The sequence below is a fragment of the Aquarana catesbeiana genome, linkage group LG05 (genome assembly GCF_042186555.1).
Source record: "Aquarana catesbeiana isolate 2022-GZ linkage group LG05, ASM4218655v1, whole genome shotgun sequence".
Classification (NCBI taxonomy): Eukaryota; Metazoa; Chordata; class Amphibia; order Anura; family Ranidae; genus Aquarana; species Aquarana catesbeiana.
Window position 1 is genome coordinate 101314853 of NC_133328.1, and position 26055 is coordinate 101340907.

General features: G+C 39.2%; 1 protein-coding gene across 4 annotated transcripts in view; it reads right to left on the reverse strand.

Annotated features, from left to right (window-relative positions):
• The window catches only part of LOC141144373 (sodium channel protein type 5 subunit alpha-like), a 586505-nt gene that overhangs the window by 21333 nt on the left and 539117 nt on the right, over positions 1–26055 (reverse strand). For all 4 annotated transcript variants that reach the window (XM_073630007.1, XM_073630006.1, XM_073630004.1 and 1 more), the window contains 2 exons: positions 17948–18223; positions 3869–3925 (listed from right to left, as the gene is read on the reverse strand). In XM_073630007.1, coding sequence (XP_073486108.1) covers positions 3869–3925; positions 17948–18223 — 333 coding nt within the window. The remainder of the gene's footprint in view (positions 1–3868; positions 3926–17947; positions 18224–26055) is intronic.

The following is a 26055-nucleotide window of genomic DNA, read 5'->3' on the forward strand; positions in this document are numbered from 1 at the left end:
TATCGTTCATAATTAGTCACATGTGTGAAATTATATTCGATTTTATGGCTAAGCTCTTCCTGAAACTCTCAAATCAGCCCACTCTCCAGATTACATTATATCATCTGGAAAATGGACGTTGGTAATAAAAAACATATGTCAATCACAAAGACTGAAGCATTGGATACATACAGCCCAGTCACAGCATTGAATAAAATGACACAGGACCACCAAGAGTGAATTGAAGACAGACGGCAACAGAGAATTAATTGTATTACTAATGTTTTACATTCTTCAACACATTTTATGGTGCCACTAATACTTGTAAGGAAAAAAAAAGCATAATAAAAAAAAAAAATCGGAATGTTAAATAAGTTTTTTGCAGCCAATATGTCACTGAATTTGAATCTAATTGACTTTAATGAATACAGCTTCTCACATTTTAACAAGTCGAAACTACTTTACAATTTTTAACCATGTAAACTATTTGATATTTCATGTTTATAATCCAGTAAATGGGTCCTCAATTTTCAACAAGACAATGGAAAATATTCCTGTCTGCTCATGCAGAAGCCAATCAAAGATGGTTGGAAGCAGTGTTCATGTTGAACAGTCAGTCCTATGCAAGACATAGGAGTTTGCTTGCAATGACTAATATGAAAACTCCTTGACTTTTTTCCACTGAGTTTACTTTTTGCATTTAGCAAACTAAAAATTATTTACATATTTAGAAAATCATTTCAAATTAGTTCATAAGGCTAACACGGAACTAATGAACAGCTCAGAGAGCAACAGCAACTATAGAACTGATTGTTCATAGAAGCAGTTGATTTGCAGGAATCTACGCAACTTTTAGCACAAAGGAGTTTTTGACTTTTTTAACTAAGGGTGGTAGCCAGTCTCCTTCCTGGTATGAATACTTTACCTTTGCAGTATAGATACTATTTAATCATACAATTTAGGCATTGTTTTAGTAAAATATAGGTTACTGGTTACTTTGGGGAACTAAAACATAATCATGACCTTGCCATAGGCTTGTAGTTTTGATGTACATTGGGAGATCTGGCCATCCTTATCAAGACTGATGTGCACCCTAAAACACCAATGCTTTTCATTCCTTTCCTATTATGATTATGATTATTTTCTTTGTATAGATCTTTGACTTGTATCAAAGATGGCCTTTTAGGATGACCATTCATACTCATGCAGAGAGCTCCCTAGTATTTTACCTTAGGTTGGGCAGTTTACAATTGCACTTGGCCCACGCTCCTTAACCTCTCTGGCGGTATGATTATTTCATATTTTTGATGCTAAAAGCGGTACAATTATTTTGCATGGAAATTTGGCGTTTTATATTGTAGGCCTGTAATTCTTAGGAATAACTCACTTAAATCTGTCCAAACTAGAGTCTAGTAGACATCTCGGGTATGATAAAGTTTGAAACACGAAATCATAAATTATAATATAATAAATAACTATAAATAATTATACCAAATAATAACATAAAACTAATAAAAAATATTCAATTATGTAATCCAATCAAAAACACTGAAATTTGCTCAGTTGCAGAATTGTCGCTGTCATTACTTTTCAGTGTTTGATGACGGATCTCCCCACAAATCACTATTGCTCAATTCTGCGAGTGATTCTAATTTATTATCGCTGTTTTCTAGCTGGTCTAAAACCACTTTTGATGTAAAGGGACGGTTTTGGTTGCTATGGACAATCTCCAGTTTCCAGGCAGAAAGAACAGTTTTTATAATATAAAACTGCATGCAGGGCACTGGACAAACCACTAGGGACAAAAGGGATGTGAAATAATTTCATACAGTAATGTAATCTGTAAGATTACAGTATACTGTATGTATTGTGTGTGTTTCACTTTTTGAATTTAGCACCATTCTCCATCCTCGTGTGTCGCAACGCTCGCAGGGAACGGAGCTCGGCTCTGTGATGAATCGAGCGGAGGACGAGCCGCTCACACTGCGGGGAGACATCGCATGATCCAGGGGACAAGGTAAGTAAGCTCTTCCTGGATCCTGCAATGCGATCCCGAGTCTCGCTCAGGGTTACCGCTTTTGGTTCTGAAATTCCACCCCGAGCCAGACTTGGGAATACCGCCAGGGAGATTAAGTAGAACTGAAAGCAAAACTTTCTTGGGTTAGAGTAAGGAAGGGTTATAACTCCTGTCAGGTTTTTTTTATCTGTGTTTGATTGGGAAGATTTATTTTCACTTCTAGTCTCAAAGCCACAACAGAAAGTGAGAGGAAATCCTTCCAAAGTGTTAGAAATCCCTGGTGGTCACCAGGATCACCAGAACTATTGTCCCCTTTGGAAGATTTCCCCTCTATTCTATTCTGATTAACTAAAATGTGGGATTTTTCTTCGCTTTTGATTATATTCACCAGTCAAAATATTATATATTCACTCATCAAAAAGTCAAAAGCTGCGTATACACGGTCCGATTTTCTGACGGGAAATGTTCGATGTGAGCTTGTTGTCGGAAAGTCAGACCGTGTGTATGCTCCATCGAACATTTACTGTCGAAATTTCCACACACAAAAGTTTGAGACTTTACTAAAAAATTAACCACTTCCCGACCAGCCGCCGCAGTTATATAGGTAGGTTGGCTGGGCTGCGCAAACCGCCGTAGGTGTACGATGGGCTTCTACACAGCAATTTGTGGGCGCGTGCGTGCCCATTGAGCAGCGGAGGAGCCAATCAGCAGGTCCAGCGGACTCGATGTTCGCTGGCCACCCGCAAACATTCCCCGCCGTGACAGAACGGGGATCTGCCATAGTAAACAAGGCAGATTTTCATTCTGACAGGGGATGACACACAGATCCTGTCTTTCTGCTATGCAGGAAGACGGATCTGTGTGTTGTTCCAGGCAGCCCATCCCCCATACAGTTAGAACACACAGTGAGGGAACACATTTAACCCGTTGATCGCCCTGATGTTAACCCTTTCCCTGCCAGTGCCATTAGTACAATGTCAGTGCATACTTTTAGCAATAATCACTGTAATAATGTCACTGGTTCCCAAAAAAGTGTCAAAAATGTCAGTTAGGTGTCCGATCTGTCCGCCACAATGTCACAGTCCCGCTAAAAATCGCATTAATAATAAAAAATAAATAAAATTTTAGAAATGCCATAAATCTATCCCCTACTTTATAGACGCCATAACATTTGCGCAAACCAATCAATATACTCTTCTTGGGTTTTTTTTTTTTTTTTTTACCAAAAATATGTAGCAGAATACAAATTGGCCTAAATTGATGAAAAAATTAGATTTTTAAATTTTTTTTATTGGGTGTGTTTTATAGCAGAAAATAAAAAAATATTTTATTTCTTTTGGAAATTGGCGGCCTTTTTTTGTTTATAGCGCAAAAAAAAAAAACGCAGAGGTGAACAAATACCACCAAAAGAAAGCTCTATTTGTGGGGAAAAAAAGGACTTAAATTTTGTTTGGGTACAGTGTGGCATGACCACGTAATTGTCAGTTAAAGCGACGCAGTGCCGTATCACAAAAAATGGCCCGGTCAGGAAGTGGGTAAATCCTTCCTGGGCTGAAGTGGTTAAAGACAAACTCGTGCCAACCCTTTTCTTTGAGATAAGGGTTTTACATAATTGAATAAAAGCTGACCATTGCCACTGTTAAATGGTTTGTCTCTGCCCACTATTACTAAACAGATTGGTGTGATAAAGGAAGTTGAAAAATGACAGACTTACTGGCTGGATCACCAGGTGAAAATAAAGGGGAAAAGCTTAAACAAGGAAAACGAATACAGCCCACCACATATAGAAACTGGTAAACTGCAATGCAAAAAATGTGAGGGTTTAATATTGCTTTAAACTTGTTCTGCAAAGTCACAGTAAATATTACTTACGAGTGACCGGGAATCCACAGCTGCATACATGATATCCATCCACCCTTTAAATGTTGCCTGCAGGAAACAAAGTACTCAGTAAATTGCAAAGCAGTTCTTGTTTTTATTGCAGTGACATGGTGAGAACTATGTCTTGTTTATGAAATTAAAACATGTATATTTTCTTGTTTACTCTGATGAATGCTGTCAGTAAATTTGACATGAGATTTCACCCTACGCAGGGAATCAAATCACAATAGAAATGTACATTAGCATTTAATATTCAGTTTGCACTGTGTGTGTGTAGGGGGGGGGGGGCAGGTTTTTCACAAAAAGCCATTTGTATAAAGCCTCCAATTCTGTTTTCAAGAAGAAACAGCTGTGTCCCCCACGAGGGAGAGGCACAAAACAATAAAGAATTAAAACACACTGTCAAATTGCCAGTGAAGTATCTCCATGTCTGCACATTACATATTGCAGTAATTAGCACCGTTTCTGTGTATATGTAAATATTGCATTGCTAGGGTTCTATGTCATTGCTGGCAAGTTTCAGCTCCGGCTAAGCAAAACCCAGCAAAAGAAATGATCAGGCTGTCACACTCCTACATCACTCTGAACTGAGTGGTATATCAATAGAACACAAGATAACGCTAAGGGTAATAAGAGACATTCAAAACTGGTCAAGAGTTTGACAAAAATATATGTTTCACAAAACACATAAAGCTAAATTATTACAAAATAAAACTTTTTATAAAATGGAAATATTTGGAGGAATGTTTTAAAGTATATAATTTAAAGTACTGTACTGGACACTGAACACATTTAGTTAGGCTTTTCTTATAAACAATAAAGTATATGTTCAAAGTTCTCTCTTTTAAACTTTGTAGATTTTCCACTTTTCTACTGCCCTTTAAATAACATCTAAACAATGAAACTATGCTCAAGCAGCAACCGAATGCCAGTTTTTACTTATCCTACACAGACATAAACAACTGAACTAACAAGAATCTGTTGTCAAAAGCTACAAAAGATCCATACTTTTAGTAGCCTCCTAAACTTTCCCATCATGGCCAAATGCCAGGCCATTTTGACAGCGCCATTCCAGTGCCAAAGCTTGATTGCCCCTTTCTGCCTTCTGCACATTCCTATTGAACAGTAGAACTGCTAGTCACAGAAACTGGCCAACAGGAATGTGTTGGGGCAGGGCTTAGCTGTAATCCAGGAAACCTATGCCATGGTTGCAGTTGTTCCTAATAAAGACACCTGGCCTCAAAGGGGTCTTTCAAAGCCTCCAAAACTTGAGAAAGCCAATGTTGGTCTGCAGAGACAGACACTTTGCAAGTAAGAACTGTAATTACATGGATCTGTACACAAGGTCCATTTCCTGAATAGAAAGGGACTTGCTATTTAGTTATAGCTGGACAGGCAAGCATTTGTTGCTTTGTGCTCTGTTTTTTGCTGTGGAGTTAAAGCCAAAGTAATGCTTTTTTGATGCTGGAAGCATGATGAAGTTGGTTGCGTCTAGTCTGAAAACATTTCTGCTCTGAAAACCCAAACCCTCCATTTAAAGCTGTCTACTTCAAGAGATGGCAAGAGCAAGGTTGCTGTCATCACAACAGTTACACATCTGACCAAAAGAAACTCTTCCAAAATATTTATGTGATTTCTAATCTCTAATAAAGCCCAACTGAACCCTCAGGAAACCAGAGTGCTCTTGATTAGAACAGTGTTTTGGGAAGGGGCCTGTGGGACTGATGGAGAGCCAGGCCACCACTATGTGTGACAGAGTCATGGTCCGACCCTTCTATGTGCTGGCAGCACAGGGCAGTTTAACCCTTGCTACAGCACTTAGCAGTGTAAAATAAGTAAAAGAGCCTCATATGTAATACTGTATATGCAACCTGGCTGCATTACAGTAATGAATAGCTAGGTTTCAATTGGGCTTTATGTACACGAAGGTTAATTAAAGTGGAACTATAGGCAAAATGTTTTTTTCATCTTGGATGAAGTAAGGGAGGGTTATAACCCCTGTCAGGTTTTTATTCACCTTCGGTGTCCCAATGCAGAGATTTACCTTCACTTCTTGTAGCTGAATAGGAAGTGAGAGGAAATCTCTTCAAATTAGGGGATTCATTGGGGACCTCCAGGTCACCAGAACTAGTGTCCCCATTAGAAGATTTCCCCTATCTTACTTTAATGGGGAAAATCCAAAATTTTAGATTTTCTTTGGCTTTCACTTTCAATGATAATGGTAAACAGAACAAATAGAGAGAGTGAATCTCCTTAAAGGTGGCACAGGCAGCAATAAAAGCTGACAGGTGTTCTAATCCAAAAAATAAAGTTTTTTTTGTAGTTATACTTTAAAGATTAAGCCAAGTCTTAGTTATCTTCACATGTTTGTAATTGATGGAAGTTATTATCTGAATGTTCTAGATTTTAAGAATACAGATTTGATTGATTTGATAATAAATCTTGAGTTTTGACTTTTCACTACATTTAATTTACCTATACATGTGGGGTCACTTTTTTCCATCATGTTTATGAAGAAGATAGGGGAAAAGACCCCAAAGAAAGCAGGTACTTTATGCGACCCCCAAATGACATTGTTTAAAAAATATTCTTTATTATGGACTTCACAACCTATATAAAATTACAAACAATTCAATCTCCACCTGACACTAAAAATGACAACATTGTCAATAAAAAAAAAATGTTTAATCCTATGGTACATGATTTTAGAGAGGTACGTGGAGGTAATGTAAATGGCTTTCATGCCAAAGGTATCATCACCCTAAATCTGTCTCAGAGGAGAGGGGATTTTGATAGGGTCCTTCTACAAGTTGAGAAGAAATGAATCTTCAATTTTGGTAAATTATCTCCAGGGGGTTTGAACATTGAATTCAACCTCAAAGTTTTCCTGCATAAGTGATTGATTCTTATATTGCCCTTCTGGGTGATTATTTTTTTGGATACATAGGTTTACCCTTGCATGCCCCCCCTCCCCCCCATAAATGTGTTTGGCTAGCCTCTGTGTTGCTTGTGACACATGGAGAATGATGTGTGACTTTATTAACACCTCCCTTCCTTCTATCCTTTATGAAATGTAAAGATCTATACAGACCATATGTCCGTTTGCTTGGAATTGTATGTGTTCATGACTTAGAAATTAAGGTCCTTTTTTATTCATGATGCTGATCTCAAGATGTTGACTGATTTCCTCCATGCTATCTTGCCTCCATATATATCTTGCCTTGAGTTATGTGAAAATAATTATTAACCATTTTGATGTACTACTGTGGTTTTACCTGTTATGGTGCCATCTGCAGTTTATGGGTGGAATAGCAGTAATTTTAGCCTATAAATTAGGGTGTGATGGGCGCCCCCCTTGGTACTGATGAAGCCTGCGATTACAGAAAGTGGGCAAACCGTGTATACTGTAGCTTCCACGCTACAGAGTCTGGAACACTTTTGTACTGTTGAGTACAAAATCAACTGCGCATGTGCCAAGCTACATTGCCAGAGCTGAAGGAGATATGTGCAATGCCGTCGGCACAGTTGAACATCTCTGAGACCTGGTGTTTCCCACTGTAAGGAACATAAGCCACGACTGAGCTGCCCCATGGGGACAAATGCCAACTGACAGTGAGTCTGCATGCCCTTGTGAGCACTGATGATGTTTGGGTTAATTTCCCTTCTCCCCGGGTCATGATATTATGTCTGGCTGACCTGTGGACATTTAGGCTGTGTGCCTGCATGGAGCTAATGGAACTGATGGCTTCCTGTCAAACTGTTGGGAAGGAGCTTTGATTGCAGGAATGTATGGCTCACTTACATTTCTCCACTATTATACAGGCAGTTCCCGGGTTACGAACACAATAGGGACTGTAGGTTTGTTCTTAAGTGAAATTTGTGTATAAGTTGGAACAGTGCATTTTTAAGTGTAACTTCAGCCTGTGCAGGGATGTGGGATGTTACGGGCGCTTCTGGGCATGCAGTACATATAGTAATGCAGTGTGGGACGTGTCCGGCGCTGCAAGATAGCTGCTCGGAGGTATCCAGGACCGGCGTGGAGCACAAGCGGCCGGCATTGAGGTCCGTTCGTAAGTAGGAGTCCTTCGTAACTCAAGTGTTCGTAACTGCCTTTAGTGGGTAGAATAGTTGTGAAGACCACCAGTGTTGCAGACTGCACATTTAAATGAAGTCTCTGAATCTACAGCCCATGTTATTGATACGGCTTCGGAACTCAAATGAGTTTTTTTGTTCAACAAGTGTTTAGACTGGATTTCAGCAACCTTAAGGAATAGATCAATGTCACCCTGAACTAATCAAGCTGCTATTACCCTGCACAGATCTTTTAACTATCTCTCAATTTATCATTGTGACAGTTTTTGGATATATATATATATATATATATATATATATATATATATATATATATATACAGTAATACCTTGGATTACTAGCATCATTCGTTCCAGAAGCATGCTTGTAATCCAAAGCACTCATATATCAAAGCGAGTTTCCCCATAAGAATTAATAGAAACTCAGATGATTCGTTCCACAACCACTGCTGGTATATGCAATACTGTAAGTGGCCCGAGGTGCGGGGGCTCTGATGTATGCAGTGCTGTATGTGGCCAAAGGTGTGGGGTGCTGGTGGCTCCCAGCACTTCCTGGAGAACTCGGAGATGCTCGGAGACACCCGCCCCACCCAGCAGGGAGTGTCTCCGAGCGTCTCTGAGTTCTCCACTAAGCACTGGGAGCCACCAGTGCCCCCAGACCTCTGGCTGCATGCAGTGCTGCATACACCAGCAGCTTTACTATATGGATTGTATTGTTGGGGGGGTCAGCCTGTCAGTTCTCAGACCATATGCCACACACTGCATCAAATTGGTCTGCATGGCTGTCTTCCCAGAAGGAAGCCTCTTCTAAAGATGATGCACAGGAAAGCCCGCAAATAGTTGCTGAAGATAAGCAGACTAAGAACATGGATTACTAGAACCATGTCCTGTGGTCTGATGAGACCAAGATAAACTTATTTGGTTCACATGGTGTCAAGTGGCAACCAGGTGAGGTGTACGAAGACAACTGTGTCTTGCCTACAGTCAACAATGGTGGTGGGAGTGTCATGGTCTGGGGCTGCATGAGTGCTGCCAGCACTGGGGAGCTACAGTTCATTGAATGCCAACGTGTACTGTGACATACTGAAGCAGAGCATGATCCCCTCCCTTCGGAGACTGGGCCGCAGGGCAGTATTCCAGCATGATCACTACCCCAAACACACCTCCACGACGACCACTGCCTTGCTAAAGAAGCTGAGGGTAAAGGTGATGGATTGGCCAAGCATGTCTCCAGACCTAAACCCTATTGAGCATCTGTGGGGCATTCTCAAATGGAAGGTGGAGGAGTGCAAGGTCTCTAACATCCACCAGCTCCGTGATGTTGTCACGGAGGAGTGGAAGAGGACTCCAGTGGCAACCTGTGAAGCTCTGGTGAACTCCATGCCCAAGAGGGTTAAGGCAGTGCTGGAAAATAATGGTGGCAACACAAAATATTGACACTTTGAGCCCAATTTGGACATTTTCACTTAGGGGTGTACTCACTGTTGTTGCCAGTGGTTTAGACATTAACCTCCCTGGTGGTATGATTATTTCAGATTTTTGATGCTCAAAGCGGTACATTGTTTTGCATGGAAATTTGGGGTTTTATATTGTAGGCCTGTAATTCTTAGGAATAACACACTTAAATCTGTCCAAACAAGAGTCTAGTAGACAGCCCGGTTATGATAAAGTTTGAAACAGGAAATTATAAATTATAATATAATAAATAACTATAACGATACACAATTATAACAAATAATAATATAATAATAATTAAAAATATTCAATAATGTAATCAAATCAAAAACACTGAAATTTGCTCAGTTGCAGAATTGTCGCTGTCATAACTTTCAGTGTTTGATGAAGAATATACCCACAAATCACTATCGCTCAATTCTGCAAGTGATTCTAATTTATTATCACTGTTTTCTAGCTGGTCTAAAACCACTTTTGATGTAAAGGGACGGTTTTGGTTGCTATGGACAATCTCCAGTTTCCAAGCAGAAAGAACAGTATTTATAATATAAAACTGCATTCAGGGCACTGGACAAAACACTAGGGACAAAAGGGATGTGAAATGATTTGATACAGTAATGTAATCTGTAACATTACAGTGTACTGTATGTATTTTGTGTGTTTCACTTTTTGAATTTGGTGCCGTGCTCCTTCCCTGTGCATCGCAACGCTCTCAGGGAACGGAGCTCGGTGCTGTGATGCATCGAGCGGAGACACGGATCGTACACACAGCGGGAGGACATCACAGGATCCTAGGGACAAGGTAAGTAACTGTACCTGGATCCTGCGATGCAATCCCGAGTGTGGCTTGGGGTTACCGCTTTTGGTACTGAAAATTCACCCTGAGCCACCCTCGGGATTACCGCCAGGGAGGTTAATGGCTGTGTGTTGAGTTGTACTGCAAATTTACACTGTTATACAAGCTGTGCACTCACTACTTTACATTTCTTCAGTGTTGTCACATGAAAAGATATAATATTTACAAAAATGTGAGGGGTGTACTATACATATATACACATGTGTTTTATTGATGCTATGTGTTTTATTGATGAGCTATTAGTGCGGTCATTATCACTTGTTGACTCCTCATGTCATTCCTTTTAATTGATGTATACATCTTGATACATTTATGTATGCTCTGTTTGGAGCTTGAGAGTACTGTAGGAGTTCACTGTGACTATATACCAGTAATTATGTCATTTATGAGTCCGGACTCTGGTGTTGATTTTAGAATTGACAAAATTGTCATTTTTAGTGTCCGGTGGAGGTGTAGATTGCATTTTGTGTAATTTTCTATACTTTGTGAAGTTTATATAATAAAGAATATTTTTAGAACAATATAATTTGGGAGGGTCACATAAGGTACCTGCTTTCTTTGCAATCTTTCCCCTATTTTCTTTATAAACATTATATTAGATGCGCTAACCCACACCAGATATGGTGTAATAATGGAATAACTAACTTCCCTCTTGACACAGTATCACTAACCGCAGTGACACCCATCCTTGTTTGGGTCACTTATTTTCATCATTTTGTTATTTCCTTCCATTTTATAATACTTTTTGGTAGGAACTTGGCACCTTTACATAATATAATCTAAACAATTCCTTTCTACCAGAGAAAACAAAACTCCTTTCCAGACACACAGAAAGAGTACATTCTATATTCTACAATCAGTTGGAATCAGGAAACGTACAGAATACAATATTTAATTTTGTTTTTATGGTTGCCTCTCCAATCAATCACATTTTTTTTATCCCAGTAAAAAACTGTTCTGATTGAACACAGAGAAAATAAAACTGTTCTTTCAATTTCTTATTTTATTCCACCTACAGCTTTATATTGAAATTAAAGGAAATTCTTTTCTTCCTTTTTGTACCATAGAAAAATGTTAAATTAATTACAAATTTAAAGTGTTTAAAAATAGATTTGTCTAAAATAAATCTTTAGAATTTGTGGTTACTGAAACATAAGCTAAAAATACATTGTTACTAAGACATCATATTAACATGTACCACAAAAGAAGGGCAATTTATTGGCAAAGTGACAAAAAAATGCAAAAAAAGCCATACCAGCCATACTAACCCATAGTTCACTCTACAAAATAATGCAATCTGCATTAGATATGTCCTAGCACAGGTGTATACCATGCCCTCTGACCCTGACAATATTAAAGATTGATATACTTGACCTGATTTTTTTTTTTAAAGTGATTCTGCAGAGATAAAACGATAATTCTCCCGCTCTACAAGACTCTGGTCCGCCCGCACCTGGAGTATGCTGTCCAGTTCTGGGCACCAGTCCTCAGGAGGGACGTACTGGAAATGGAGCGAGTACAAAGAAGGGCAACAAAGCTAATAAAGGGTCTGGAGGATCTTAGTTATGAGGAAAGGTTGCGAGCACTGAACTTATTCTCTCTGGAGAAGAGACGCTTGAGAGGGGATATGATTTCAATTTACAAATACTGTACTGGTGACCCCACAATAGGGATAAAACTTTTTCGCAGAAGAGAGTTTAATAAGACTCGTGGCCACTCATTACAATTAGAAGAAAAGAGGTTTAACCTTAAACTACGTAGAGGGTTCTTTACTGTAAGAGCGGCAAGGATGTGGAATTCCCTTCCACAGGCGGTGGTCTCAGCGGGGAGCATTGATAGCTTCAAGAAACTATTAGATATTCACCTGAATGGCCGCAATATACAGGGATATGTAATGTAATACTGACACATAATCACACACATAGGTTGGACTTGATGGACTTGTGTCTTTTTTCAACCTCACCTACTATGTAACTATGTAATTTTAATAAAAATCTTGTAAAGTGCAAGAACATAGCAGTGACTGCTACAAGGCAGCTACCACAACAACAGGTCTTGCAGGGCTGAAACAACAGTTACAGAGAGTAAAACTACTTCCTGGCTACATAACAAAGACCGACTACCTAATCTGAATCAAAACCCTACCACTCCCTTCCTACCCCCCAACCACCAGCTTAACCCCAACAACCTGTCAGGCATCTATGATGGGATTATAAAACCGAAAAAGAAAAATACTGCGCTATCCCTTAAGTAAAATAATCTACACAAGTGTTTAAGTGAACAAACAAAAAGAGCCAAAAAAACCTAAAAGCTGCTGCAACCTTAAGTGTGAGACAACCCCCACCCTAATAATTATACAAAAACTAGGCTGCGCTACCAGTAAATAAACGTGATCATAATTGATAAACCAACTCAGTGACAATCAAACATAAATAAAATGTAAAAATAAAAAATAAAAAAATTCAATAAATGAAGAATTTAAATCACATTAATAGAATAATCAATAATGGTGAAAAAAGATTCGGTGATCAAAACAATTAGAATGAGTCCATATAATCAAAGAATGAAGTCCTTATGGATACAAAAACTTTATGGATAGAAGGAGAAAGACACCCTTTTTTCAAGTGATGTGGGGCATGCAAGATAAACTCTCCCTAAGGAGCGGGATGTTACAGGGAGTTCCTCCACCTCAAGTATGTAGGCCCCTTACCATATCCAAAGATCTCCTGTCACAGAGATCTTACACGCAAGTGGCTGTGTCCCACAGCCACTGGGTCTCTGCTAAGGTAATGTGTCACGGGCCACCGCTCCAGGAAATCAACCTAGTAATGATGTTTCCGCTCCCAATCCACAAGTAAGCAAGAAAAGAGAATACTCCATAGCGTAATACAGTAAAAACTCTTTAATTAGATAAAAGAAAAACACTTACAGTGTGTGCAGTTAAAATTCGCCTTAAAAATCATTAAGCGCCGGCCGGCTTCAGCTGCTGCCCGTTCCTTCCGGGTTCAGCGTGGTGTAGTGGCGACGTCAGCACGCCGCTCCTCCCTACGCCGTTTCGACAAATCTGTCGTCTTCCTGAATGGTTTCGGTATTTCAATGGTGCTGTGCTTCTTGCAGTCCATAAGAAAAATGGTGGAAGGTTTGAGCATACAGCCGGTTGTAGGATTCGTCAAGACACTCTCCGCTTGAGAGGATGAATTGCAAATGTTTTAGCACTTGATGGAGGACTTACCTGAGCCCCCTGGAGTGTCTTGACGAATCCTACAACCGGTTGTATGCTCAAACCTTCCACCATTTTTCTTATGGACTGCAAGAAGCACAGCACCATTGAAATACCGAAACCATTCAGGAAGACGACAGATTTGTTGAAAAGGCGTAGGGAGGAGCGGCGTGCTGACGTCACCACTACACCACGCTGAACCCGGAAGGAACGGGCAGCAGCTGAAGCCGGCCGGCGCTTAATGATTTTTAAGGCGAATTTTAACTGCACACACTGTAAGTGTTTTTCTTTTATCTAATTAAAGAGTTTTTACTGTATTACGCTATGGAGTATTCTCTTTTCTTGCTTACTTGTGGATTGGGAGTGGAAACATCATTACTAGGTTGATTTCCTGGAGCGGTGGCCCGTGACACATTACCTTAGCAGAGACCCAGTGGCTGGGGGACACAGCCACTTGCGTGTAAGATCTCTGTGACAGGAGATCTTTGGATATGGTAAGGGGCCTACATACTTGAGGTGGAGGAACTCCCTGTAACATCACGCTCCTTAGGGAGAGTTTATCTTGCATGCCCCACATCACTTGAAGAAAGGGTGTCTTTCATCTTCTATCCATAAAGTTTTTGTATCCATAAGGACTTCATTCTTTGATTATATGGACTCATTCTAATTGTTTTGATCACCGAATCTTTTTTCACCATTATTGATTATTCTATTAATGTGATTTAAATTCTTCATTTATTGAATTTTTTTATTTTTTATTTTTACATTTTATTTATGTTTGATTGTCACTGAGTTGGTTTATCAGTTATGATCACGTTTATTTACTGGTAGCGCAGCCTAGTTTTTGTATATCTATGATGGGATAATGAGTGCACATATAGTATAGCTAGGATGCACAATGTCACAATATGTCAGATAACTCAAGCAAGTCAATAAAACGGAATTTACAAGCATTTTGTAAAACTGGAAGAGAGACAAGATTTAGTCTATCATAAATGCGAGCAGCCTAAGACATTTTCTCATACAGCAAGAGGTTCGACCATCCTGAAGTTCAATCGCTCTGCCAAAGCTCTTCACCTATCAATCCCCCATAAATGTCTGATGTCAAGATCAGTTTATTCTGATTATATCCTAGCCCGTTGGAGGATGTATCCATCCAGGCCCGCCACACTTTAGTAAATTTTTTCTCACACCCAGGAAATGTAGGTGGCCCTGTAGAAAGGAACCATGGAGTTCACCAGGCCCTTCCAAAAGGACAGGGTGCGAGCACCTGGCTTTTTCCACTTTAAAACAATAGCTTTGCGGGCATAGAAGGACCTATTTTAATAAAGGATATGGGCCTTGATTGTGCATGGTCAACAAGTCATATACTTGCAGTATTTACTATGCATCTGCAATTCCATGGACATGCATGCTATAGAATATACAGTATATGCTGATACTGACAAAGTCAGCATTGATGCATGTTTTTAGAATAATAATATGTAATTTTCTCTGATGTGTTTGAGTCTATGCAGTTGTTAGCAATTCCATGTAAAAACTGCAATTAAACCGATCTTGTCAGATTAATAAAAATCGGGTTAAAATATCCCTGCCATAGGAGCTTTTATACTCACCTCTCCATTGGCCCATGTCTCCTACCTCCCCTCCATTCCAGCGCTGTTGGCTCTGTTAGACTCTTCAACGATAAATAATTCTGAGAGAGACATATACCTTGTCCCCTTGCTGTAAGAAGCAAGGTGTTGAATGTGTCATATTATCCCTACAGTAACACAACATATCTCTAAATGGAAAATCCTAATAGATCCAAACTTCACTTTATGTTGCTATAGATTCTCAAAATACCACAGGTCTTCCACTCTATAAAGCAGTCCGTGTTAGTCTTTTATATGTTTAAATAAAATGCTGTCATAGTTGTCATAGTTTGTCATAGTTTACTCTTTCCCCAAAGCGTGACATCTCAAGACGGCAGGTGGGAGGAAGAGCAGAACATGATGACCAGATCTGAATGGGTCTTCTGTTGACTTTGTCAGTATCAGTTTGTTCTCTGCTGCACACAATTAAACACATTCACTATTTCTTTATGTTCTACCAAAAAAATCCAGTAATACAACCTTTTTGAACCATGTGTTCTAACATAATGAATATCATCTTTGACTCAGTTTGCAATGTGAAGTTAACAAAAATTTTTGGCAAGAAGCAGTTGCTGGTACAAATTTAAAAGTAACATTTATATAAAGTAATCAGTGGTGAAATATCTTTATACCTAATTCTTATTGTGAAGTGTGAAAATTTAAGATAGAGAAAGGGCAGCAGAGCTGAGAGCTCCAGTGGGAAAAGCTTGCCACTTTCTATGAGAGAAACCAGAAACTATCACACCAGTATACACACGTTACATAACGTCGTTTCACCCAGCCATGCCATTCTGCTACAGTAAAACTGCGGCGGCTGGTCGGCAAGTGGTTAAATGAGATATCAGTTGTGAATTTACTGCTTCTCTCTCCATTAAATGGTGAAGTTTAAAGTGCACACAACCTTTGTCAGGGACACCTTGAAGGAGGTATGGACCTCATTGTGTGACATTTTCAGGTCATGACCTGAAAAGTGTTATCTATAAGCTGACCAAGGACAGGTTTGGCAGCATTAAGGCATATTAAATAGACAAGTATTCAGTGGATGTCATGACAGCTGTAGCTAGTAGTAGTGATCAGTGTGCCTAGTTTAAAGTAGTTCCAAGACTAGCCATGCATTGTAAAGTTTTCTTGCACAATTTTCCTTTAGATTTACCAAAACCATATAATATGAGGTCAAACATAAACACTTTCAATTAGTATGCAATCAGGCAGGCCCTTGCACTACATAGTTGAAGGTAAATCTAAAGGATTTTGCATAACAAAATTGTATAATATATGGCCAGCTTAAAGCCAAAATGTTTTGTTGTTTTTGGACAGGGTAGAGAATGATAAGGTCCATTTTTTAAAAAAAGTTTTCACTTGATACATGTGCTGCAGTACCCTGTTTAAGCCTAGTTACAGCATGGCTTGGTGTTCTACTGTATAGCAAAAATGCACTGGCATGAAAAATAACCAACATAGGGCATGTTATATACTCCCCTATACACAGTTTATTTAGACCCCTTTCACACTGAGCCACCCCGGGCGTCAGCGGTAAAGCCGTGCTATTTTTAGTGCCGATTTACCATCGTTTTAGCGGTGCTATTCGGACGCTAGTGGGGCAGTTCTAACCTGCGCTAGCGGTCGAAAAGGGATTAAATCCGCCCGCAAAACGCCGCTGCAGCGGCGCTTTGCCAGCGGTATACCAGTGCTGCCTCATTGTTTTCAATGGGGAGGAGCGGTGGAGAAGTGGTGTATTCACTGCTCCTCCATAGCTGCAAAGAAGCTGCTGGCAGGACTTTTTGTGACGCCCTGCCAGCACAACGCCCCAGTGTGAAAGCACTCAGGCTTTCACACTGGGTTTGCAGCTGAGGCTTTTTTCAGCCGCTTTACAGGTGCTATTTTTAGCCCTGTAGCGCCTGAAAAATGCCTCAGTGTGAAAGGGGTCTTAGAGTGTGGGGTTGTATGGGCATGGGCTACAGCATCAGGCTACACAGACTCAGTAGCCTTCCTTCTCCTGCAGTTCTCCAACATCTCCAACTTGCGTAATCATGATATCTGCTTCTCAGTTCCATCTCTTTACCTTTCCTATCATCCTCAGGCTTGTGTTCTGCAACACGCAAGTCCTGAATGCTGCCATTTACGTCTAAACACTGTCTATTAAAATCCAAATATCTTGGTCACTGCTGATAATTTGTTATTATTCTTTTGTCAACACTCTCTTTTTCTGTGCCAGTTTATAGGAACACATTATGGTTCCTAGTTAGACCAGCAAGTTCAAAAACTCAATGAGATGGGGCTACAGTCAGACCAGCAAGCTCAAACATTCAATGAGATGGGCCTACCTAATACGTCAATTAGAATAGTTATCTGTCCCACACTGTTGAACACAACTGGCATATTTAGCCACTTATTCCGAAACACAGCTGCGGTTGCAGTTCTATGTCCCAGCACCATTTTAGGACAATAGCCTGGTTTCAGTGCTGTAAGCAGATTTGGAAGGTACCCAGGAACCTAATATAGCTACAGAAATCTGGTACCAAATTAAAGCCCCAATTTTTCCCTCAGTAAACATGTATTATGTTTAAGAAGAGCCTTCAAATATATAGGATTAGTTGGTCAAAATGGATACATCTTCAAAACAAGAAAAAGGAAAAAAAAAACATGGATTTTATGAAGGGGCAAAGGATCTGGTCAAAAAAGACAAGCACAGCATATATTTAGCAGAGACATATTTCAATCAGTAAAGGCCCTTTTGAAACAGCGACTGTTCCTGAAAATACAGAACATATGAGCAATGATTAATAAATTTAGGAAACACAAACTAATACTCACCACTTGAAGCAGAGCCAAGTATCCTGCACCAACATTGTCAAAGTTGACTTTCACTTTTGTCCAGTAGGCTTCTGAGGAATTCATTGCCTCACACATTGTTTTGTTTTCTACAATAGATGCATCGATTTCTGTCTTGTTCTCAGCATAAACACATTTCCCAAATTTTCCAGCTAATAAATTCACTCCCATGATGCTAAAAATGAGCCAGAATATGAGGCAGACCAAGAGGACATTCATGATGGATGGAATAGCTCCAATTAAGGCGTTTACTACAACCTTAAAGCAGAACATAGCATAATTAGTTTATCATACAAAAAAATGACCAGTTAACAGATCATGATATGGAAAACATGCCTGTTGAGCTTGATTTTATATTTTGAATTGTGTAAATTTAAAAAAAAATATTTAATCGCATAGGGTATTTTTGAGTGATTGCATTTAAATTACGTAATTATTTTAAAGCATAAAAGGATTGACGGTAAATAAGCAAAATCAAACTCAGCTTTGTGAGTTAGATTTCTTATCAAGCATGTGAATATTATATACAGTATATCAGAATATAAAAACATCTATGTTGTCCCCAAAATATAGCGGATGATGTACATCTAAAGCTATGACTTTACTCTGATTTAGAACGCCTGTAGAGTTTTTATTGTTGTGACTCCAGTGGGAAGAATCACCCTCTCTATTACTCTAGGAACCATTGTCTCAGTACTAAAAATGTATTGAGTTAAAGATTCTCAACTCTTCATTACCTCCTTATTACCTTTTCCTTTCTACTTTTCCTGTCAGACAGGATGTATGAGAAAATTTGTTAACACAGGCAGCAAGAAAGCGTAAAGTTAAAAAAAAAACCCTATAATTAGCACATTTCTGCAATGCATGCACCTTCTGCATGTTTTAACCCTTCGTAAAATGCTGTTAATCTGCCATAAATCCAGTGTGCTCTAACCTTTCTGTTTGGGCTGACAACATAGTGCTTCTAATGTACCAAATTCCAGACAGTGTTAGACCTGCCTGCTGCACTACAGAACACCACCTATCCTTATGTCCACACACCCACATTGATGTCTACCCTGGCCGCTGCCTTGACTCTGAAGAACCTGCCCGTACACTGTGAGTAGGGACAGGACTCTTAGAAGATGACATTTTTGGGGATGTGCATTCATTGATAGGAATTTAACAAATTTGATGATGGTATAACAGGGAATAATAAAAGCAGTTTCTTGCTGCAAGTACAAGATATAAGAAAAATATAAGTTTGGACATGACCTAGACGGAGTAGAGGTAGGTATTGAAGACATGCTTATACAAAACCTTTAACTTCTGTCTTCAGTTTTGTAAAAAAAAAACTCAATATGCTACATCTATCCAAGTACTATGATAATAGTTAAATAAAGCTAGCTAGTTATAGGTCACTTTAAGAATAACCTCACCCAGGAAACAAAGCGTGAAAAACAGACACACAATCCACATCTAGAAAAGTCTAAATGGGCATAACATCCCTTTTACAAATCCCAATATATAATAGATGTTGTTTACAAAGCTGGTTTGCTGTCCTGCCTTATAATACCACATTTCCCAGAGAGAACGTGAAAAATGCTCTTTTAAGTATCAATCTGGAGTCTAATTATCAGTTTGAATGCTTACTGCATCTCTTAATAGATAATAATGAGTTTGGACTGTACAATAAAATGCTCTCTATAAAATCAAGCTGTGCAGACTTATATTACTGAACTGAGTATACATATGTTTACTCTGTTATAATTGTGCCATTTTGAAGAGAAAACACATAGAAATTTGCAAGAAAGAGTATGCTTTTCCAGATGAGTACAACTTGTGATAATAGTAATTTATTCCTGGACAATAGCCAGTGGACTATACAGAATTTTATAATACTTGACAAAACAAGGCATACCATTGCTTGCTCCTCCGAGGTGAACATTTCTCATTCTTAATGGCAGAAAAAGCAAGTCATATAAACAGTTCATACATATGTAAGGACACATGTTCACAAATATATTTCACACTTGTATTGTTAATAGTAAGTTTACATTTCATTATCAAATGCCAGGCAGCAGTGAGAACATATGCAATAATTTGGATGTTTTGAGGATGAGATCAGTAAAATAGGTTGTGAATATTCAAATTCTTTCAACACATGATGCATTTAAGTTTTATAAAGATTAGGGTCTGTACTGGTCATGGAATCAACAAATATGAAGCCTTTAACATCAGAAGAAAAATAGATCCATTACAATCTTTTTTTATTACAGAAGACCTGCAATTGTTGACTTCTGTTTCTGAAAATGTGAGTTTCCTGGCTGTCATCCTGATTCAATGGATGCTGGAAGTGTGCAGATCTGAAGAGCATTAGTGCACATGCATTACAATCTGTTGCATTTAGGCAGTCCATCATTTGAATGGGCTACCTAAAGAACCAAAATGCAACAAAAAAAAGGTGGCAATTTACACTAGAGTGCCATTCACTACTTCACAGCAATGTGCATAATGCAAAACATATATATTTAATTTTTGTTTCCATTCCGTAGACCATGTATAGGCCACAGTATCTCATACAATTTCTAAAAGTTTTACCTTCTAAATATTAGTAACATATTCAGTTATTAATTATGTGTAATATATTTGCTAATATAATTATTCTTTCCAACAGTAACAATGCTTGTTAACTGTTCATGACCTATACAAATCCCTAATTGGTTATAAATAAATGCACAATTTAAACCAGTTGTTCTCAAACTTATTTTATTTTCCTCAGACCTCACACAAGCTCATTACCACAACGAACCATGTCAACAATCTCTACAAACGCTGAGACATATGTGGCTAAACCAGCATTGGTGCCTCTTCCAAATATATTATTGTTCACATATATATATATATATATATATATATATATATATATATATATATATATATATATATATACACATATAGCTGTGTACATAAAAATCATTCCATCAAGGTAAAATTCTGTTTTGTTTTTTTAATTTACGATTGGGTGAACATGTTTCTAAGTGAATATTCTCCCAATAATTAAAAGGAAACTACTCCTTTAATAGATCCACCTCATGGCGTGTGTGTAAAGAAATTAGCTCTAATAATCCATCCTATTATTGGACTTTTTAGCTTAACTGTATTGTTTGTTTTGTAACACTGGGCATCCGTGTAAGGTCTGTCTCACTGTTTGAGAAGCGCTAGTTTAACAAAAGTAATAGATCATTAGCAGAGAAGTAAATCACAACATGGCAAGCTTAATTTCAATTATTTAGACATCATTTTCATGTATATTAGGACAAATCGAGGTTAGCACCTATGAGTGGACATTGCCAAAAAACATATAATCAGCAGACAGTTGAGCAGTTGTAGACATTGGCTCTCATTTATATAATTACGAATAAAAGCAAACCTTTACTGAGGATGTATGAAAGTTGCCACTGCTGACCTTTTCTTTGGGTAATGCTAGTCCCCTGGCTGTTATGCTGAACCAATGGCTTTAGAACTTTATGAGTTGCTGACCCAGGACAAGTATGCAAAAGAAAATCCCAAACTTAATTCTAATTTTCCTAATCTGCATACTTGCTCTGATGAAGTAACAGAAAAAACACTGAAGCAAGACACAGGCAAGAGGCTAGCATATTCAGATGGAGGTCAGTGATAGGATTATTCATATGTCTCCCATTACAGGTTTCCTTTAACAACAGAAAGATTAAACATATTAGTCCCATACAAAGAACAAGAGACAACTCAGATTGACATATAGTTGTGGCTCACAGAGATCCTTAAACATCAGCATTTCTCCAATATGTATTCTTGTACTCCTATACTCAAAAACTGCACCAAAATGTTATTATTCTTTTAATCATTAGTTAGCAAATTGTCCATCATTTTCCCTAAATTCCCCAAAATGTGCAGTTGAAAAATCAGAACTTGCCATATTATAAAGTGACACTGCAACCTGCTCATTTATGACAGAGAAACAGTGCCTCCTGAGAGTCCACCCATCCCCTCAGCAAGGTATATCCACTGTTCCATGCTGCAGGAATCCACCTCAAGTAAGCTTTCTCCAGTGGATAAAGACACTGCATCTCCCATGTTACAGTGTTCATGCTTGGTGACTGGCAATACACTGGTGTGAAGACTCTTATCATTCGAGAAGGTGTGGCAAGGCAATGCAGGGAAGGTAAGTGCACCTTGCTGGGAGGGTGGGCTATCAGGAGACACTGTCACTTTCTCCTGTATGAGGAAAATGGTAGTGTTCCTATAAACATCACTTCTGATATATCTTCAAAGACCACAGCTAGAAGAGTTGCACAATGAACAGCACTGCCAGTAGCTAATGCCATGCTAGACCTACTGCCAGCAATAAAGCAAAGTAACACAAATGTAGGAAAAATGGGGAACTACAAGACTGAGTGACCAGCTACTAGCAAGTGAGCCACAAGGCAAAGCTCTTTTCTCCCATTACATCATTTGAAACATTCCAAGGCACGGGAACCAGTTCACGTAAATGCCTGCTTGCCCCCACATTCATCCCCCTTTCCTTAATTACTCTGCCACTCAATTTGGCTGCCTGAAATGATGAGAAATACCTAGTACTTTCTGGTGTTGGGAACATGCAACTCACTTCCCTTCCTCTCACAATGTAGCATTAGGTGTGTTAGCAGCTAATCACCAATCTCCAGCACTAACACATGGCAGGTGGACAGAAAGTCAGACCCAGAAGATTTTGTGCTTACACACAGCTTCTTTTCTTTTTGTGGACAAATTCAGCTGCAGAGAAGTGAAAGCAAGGTCGCTTTAAGCAGCTGAAGGGGGAGTCAGTAAAGTAAACTTGTTGTTTTGCCTTACAGGAGCATATCATAAGTTAATTTTGAAGTAGAACTGTTACCAGGCTATGGGCATTCAAATATTCACATATTCTAAACAGGCAATAAACAAACCCTTACTAAACTCTGTAGCTGCAGGCACTGTGAAACAATGCATCCTCAATTTTTGCAAGAGAAGCAACAAAGTTATGTGGGGTCTCAAGACTCTGCCTTCTGCCTTCCCAGAGTGCCTGCTCTGTGTTTAAATTACACATAGGAAAGCTGCCAAGTCAATTCTGGGAGTGCAAAGCATGATGAGCTCAGCTGCTAAAAAGATATTGAATTGATCCACAGTGCCTGCTGCTATAAAGATCAGTAAAACTTAATACATAATGCTTGTTGAGAATATGCAAATATTTGAATGACCACAGCCTGACCAGAGTTATACTTGAAACTATAGGGCATATTCGTAAAAGCAGTGAACGTAACATTCAACAAATAATTATTGTCATTTAAAACAGATGAACTTGAAAAATTCACCTCCAATTAATGTTTGGTAAATGTCACATTCACTACTTTATAAATATTGCTTTGTGTGTCTATATACAAACAGAAAAAATAAACAATACAGCAAAATTGTGGATTGCACTTTGCTACATCCCAAAAGTATTTAAAAATATCAATAGCTAGACTAGCTAAAGTTTTGCAATTGGTGCTGTGTTCAGTGCAGAGACTTATAGGTCCATCAGACAAGCAAGAATAGACAAATCTGAGAAAACAATAGATATGAAAGAAGGGTCATGCATATTAATTACACCTTACCATGCAGAATACTTGTAAAAGAAACAGAGTAAAACAAAGAACAATGTACTCTATTTAATGTACACAGTCTAAATGTGATGTTATCTGCCCTATTGGTGGCTACATACACTGAGACTTTCAAGGAAGTAATAAAGTGTATATATAATGGAGATTATATAGATATATATATATATATATATATATATATATATATATATATATACACACACACACACACACACACACACACACACACGTTTCTTTTTTTTTGGATATAGATTCGGATTTTTAGTAAGGATTTTTAACCTCTGTCAGTTTTGTTGCTGTGTCCCTGCTAGGGAGATGCACCCTCTCCATTATCCCTGGTGATCATTGTCACTGAGACAGAAAGTGAGTGCAAATCCAAAATTTTACAGTTGCCACAGGAACACAAGGTGAGGGGAATTATTCCAATCCAGGTACCTGATGCATCTGTAGAAAAATCTCCCTGCAGGAGACAGACAGTAGAAAATAAAGTGACAGGGGTTTCCCTATTCAATGCAAATCTAAAAAGGAAAAAAGGTTTAGTAATACATACCCTTTAAGGATGAATTACTGATGAAGTTTACTGTCCCTTTAACTAGCCCAAACAAACTATTTTCTACACTAACAGACATGCTCACTGGGCGTACTGTATAATTTGTATGTAGCCTTAACTACATACAGTATACATCCTTGTGTTCTGGCAGTGAGATGAGTTGTCGCTCAGCCATACATAAGCAGATTTGTATTCTGTGAATTAATTTCTCCTGATTAGCCTCATTAGTAAAGTAAATTTGCCTTCAATGATATGAAGTTTTTTTCTTAACTCAACACAACTGAATGTTTAAAGTGAACAAAGTTTAAAGCAAGCTTGTTTCACAATTTTTCATCTGAACTTACAGTTGAGTATTTCCTATTTATATATCCTGTATATATCTTTACATGTATGGCCAGCCTAAGATTACATATAGACTGTGGGCTTCTCATAAAATAGTCTTCTTTTTTTTTTAAAGAATGAACACACTAGTGTACTGTGCTGAGAAAATCTGCAGTTGTCATCACTGACCTGCTTCTGAAATGCTAATTTGGCTGTCTCTCAAAGCATTCTGAGTCACTGCCCTGTGTGATAGACCCAACCAGGACAGGGGCATTTGGAAGGGACTGCATGGTAGCCTCTTGCCTACTGACTATGGGCCCTGGCTTTAGAGGGGGCTCTATTCTTGGGAGGTGTGTGCCTGGGGGACGATTGGAGTGGTCTTTCTTCAGATTCAAGTCCATGTCTTCCCAAAACATGCAGACTCTGGGAACTGCAGGACCCAGATATATATTTGGGGCCTCTATGCCCAAACCAGCAATGACTGCTTTAGACTGTGAGACTCAGAGTAGATTTTAATATAATCAGCTCAAACTAGCCTGATACTGGGGTCTCCTGCTATAATCTAAGGTGTTATGTGTGTCTTTGCCCCATTGTGTGCTTCCTAGGTGTGAAGTCCCATTGTTAATTGAGTCACCTGTTGTTTCTGTCTGTCTGCGCATCTCTTGGAGATGTGATTAATATTATGTCTAGAGGTGCACCGAAATTTCGGGCAAAAAAACTGTTTTCGGCATTGCGCCAAAAGAAAAAAAGGTGCCGATAATGGCACAGAATAGGGAGCGGGGTCCTCTCTGGATGCCGCACATTGTGAGGGTGCTGTCTGTCCTCCCCTCTCTCCTCCTCTTCTCCTCCCTCCTCCTCACACAGAGTGGCTATTTCTCTGTATCATGGAGCTGAATTGTCTGGGCGGTTGCAGTAACAATGTCCCACCTCATGTGATAGACGGCACACTAAACCAATGCCAGGAAATTGAATCAGTGTGACATATCACAGGAGGCGGGACACTGTTACTGTGGCCACCTGGCCCGGGAAATTTAAATCCAGCTCTATGACACAACGGGAGATCACCTGATCTGGGCACTGGTGAGGCTGCATCTGACAGGCACTGGCGAGGCTACATCTGTCAGGCTCTGGTGAGGCTGCATCTGACAGGCTCTGGTGAGGCTGCCTCTGACAGATTCTGGTGAGGCTGCATCTGACAGGCACTGGTGAAGCTGCATCTGACAGGCACTGGTGAGGCTGCATCTGACAGGCATTGGTGAGGCTGCATCTGACAGGCACTGGTGGGGTTGCATCTGACAGACATTGGTGAGGCTGCATTTGACAGGCACTGGTAGACTGCATCTGACAGGCAGGCTGCATCTGACAGGCACTGGTGAGGCTGCATCTGACAGGCACTGGTGAGTCTGTATCTGACAGGCACTGAAGTGGAGTGCCAGTTGTCTCTTGCTAACATTAGCCATGTACAACTTAAAATCAGTGGCTCTGCATTGTACGTGAGGATGCCACATTCCACGTCTGGAGCAGATCAGCAAAGACTGCTGGCTGTTAGGGGTGTAAAGAATAAAGTAAGTTTTCCCCTA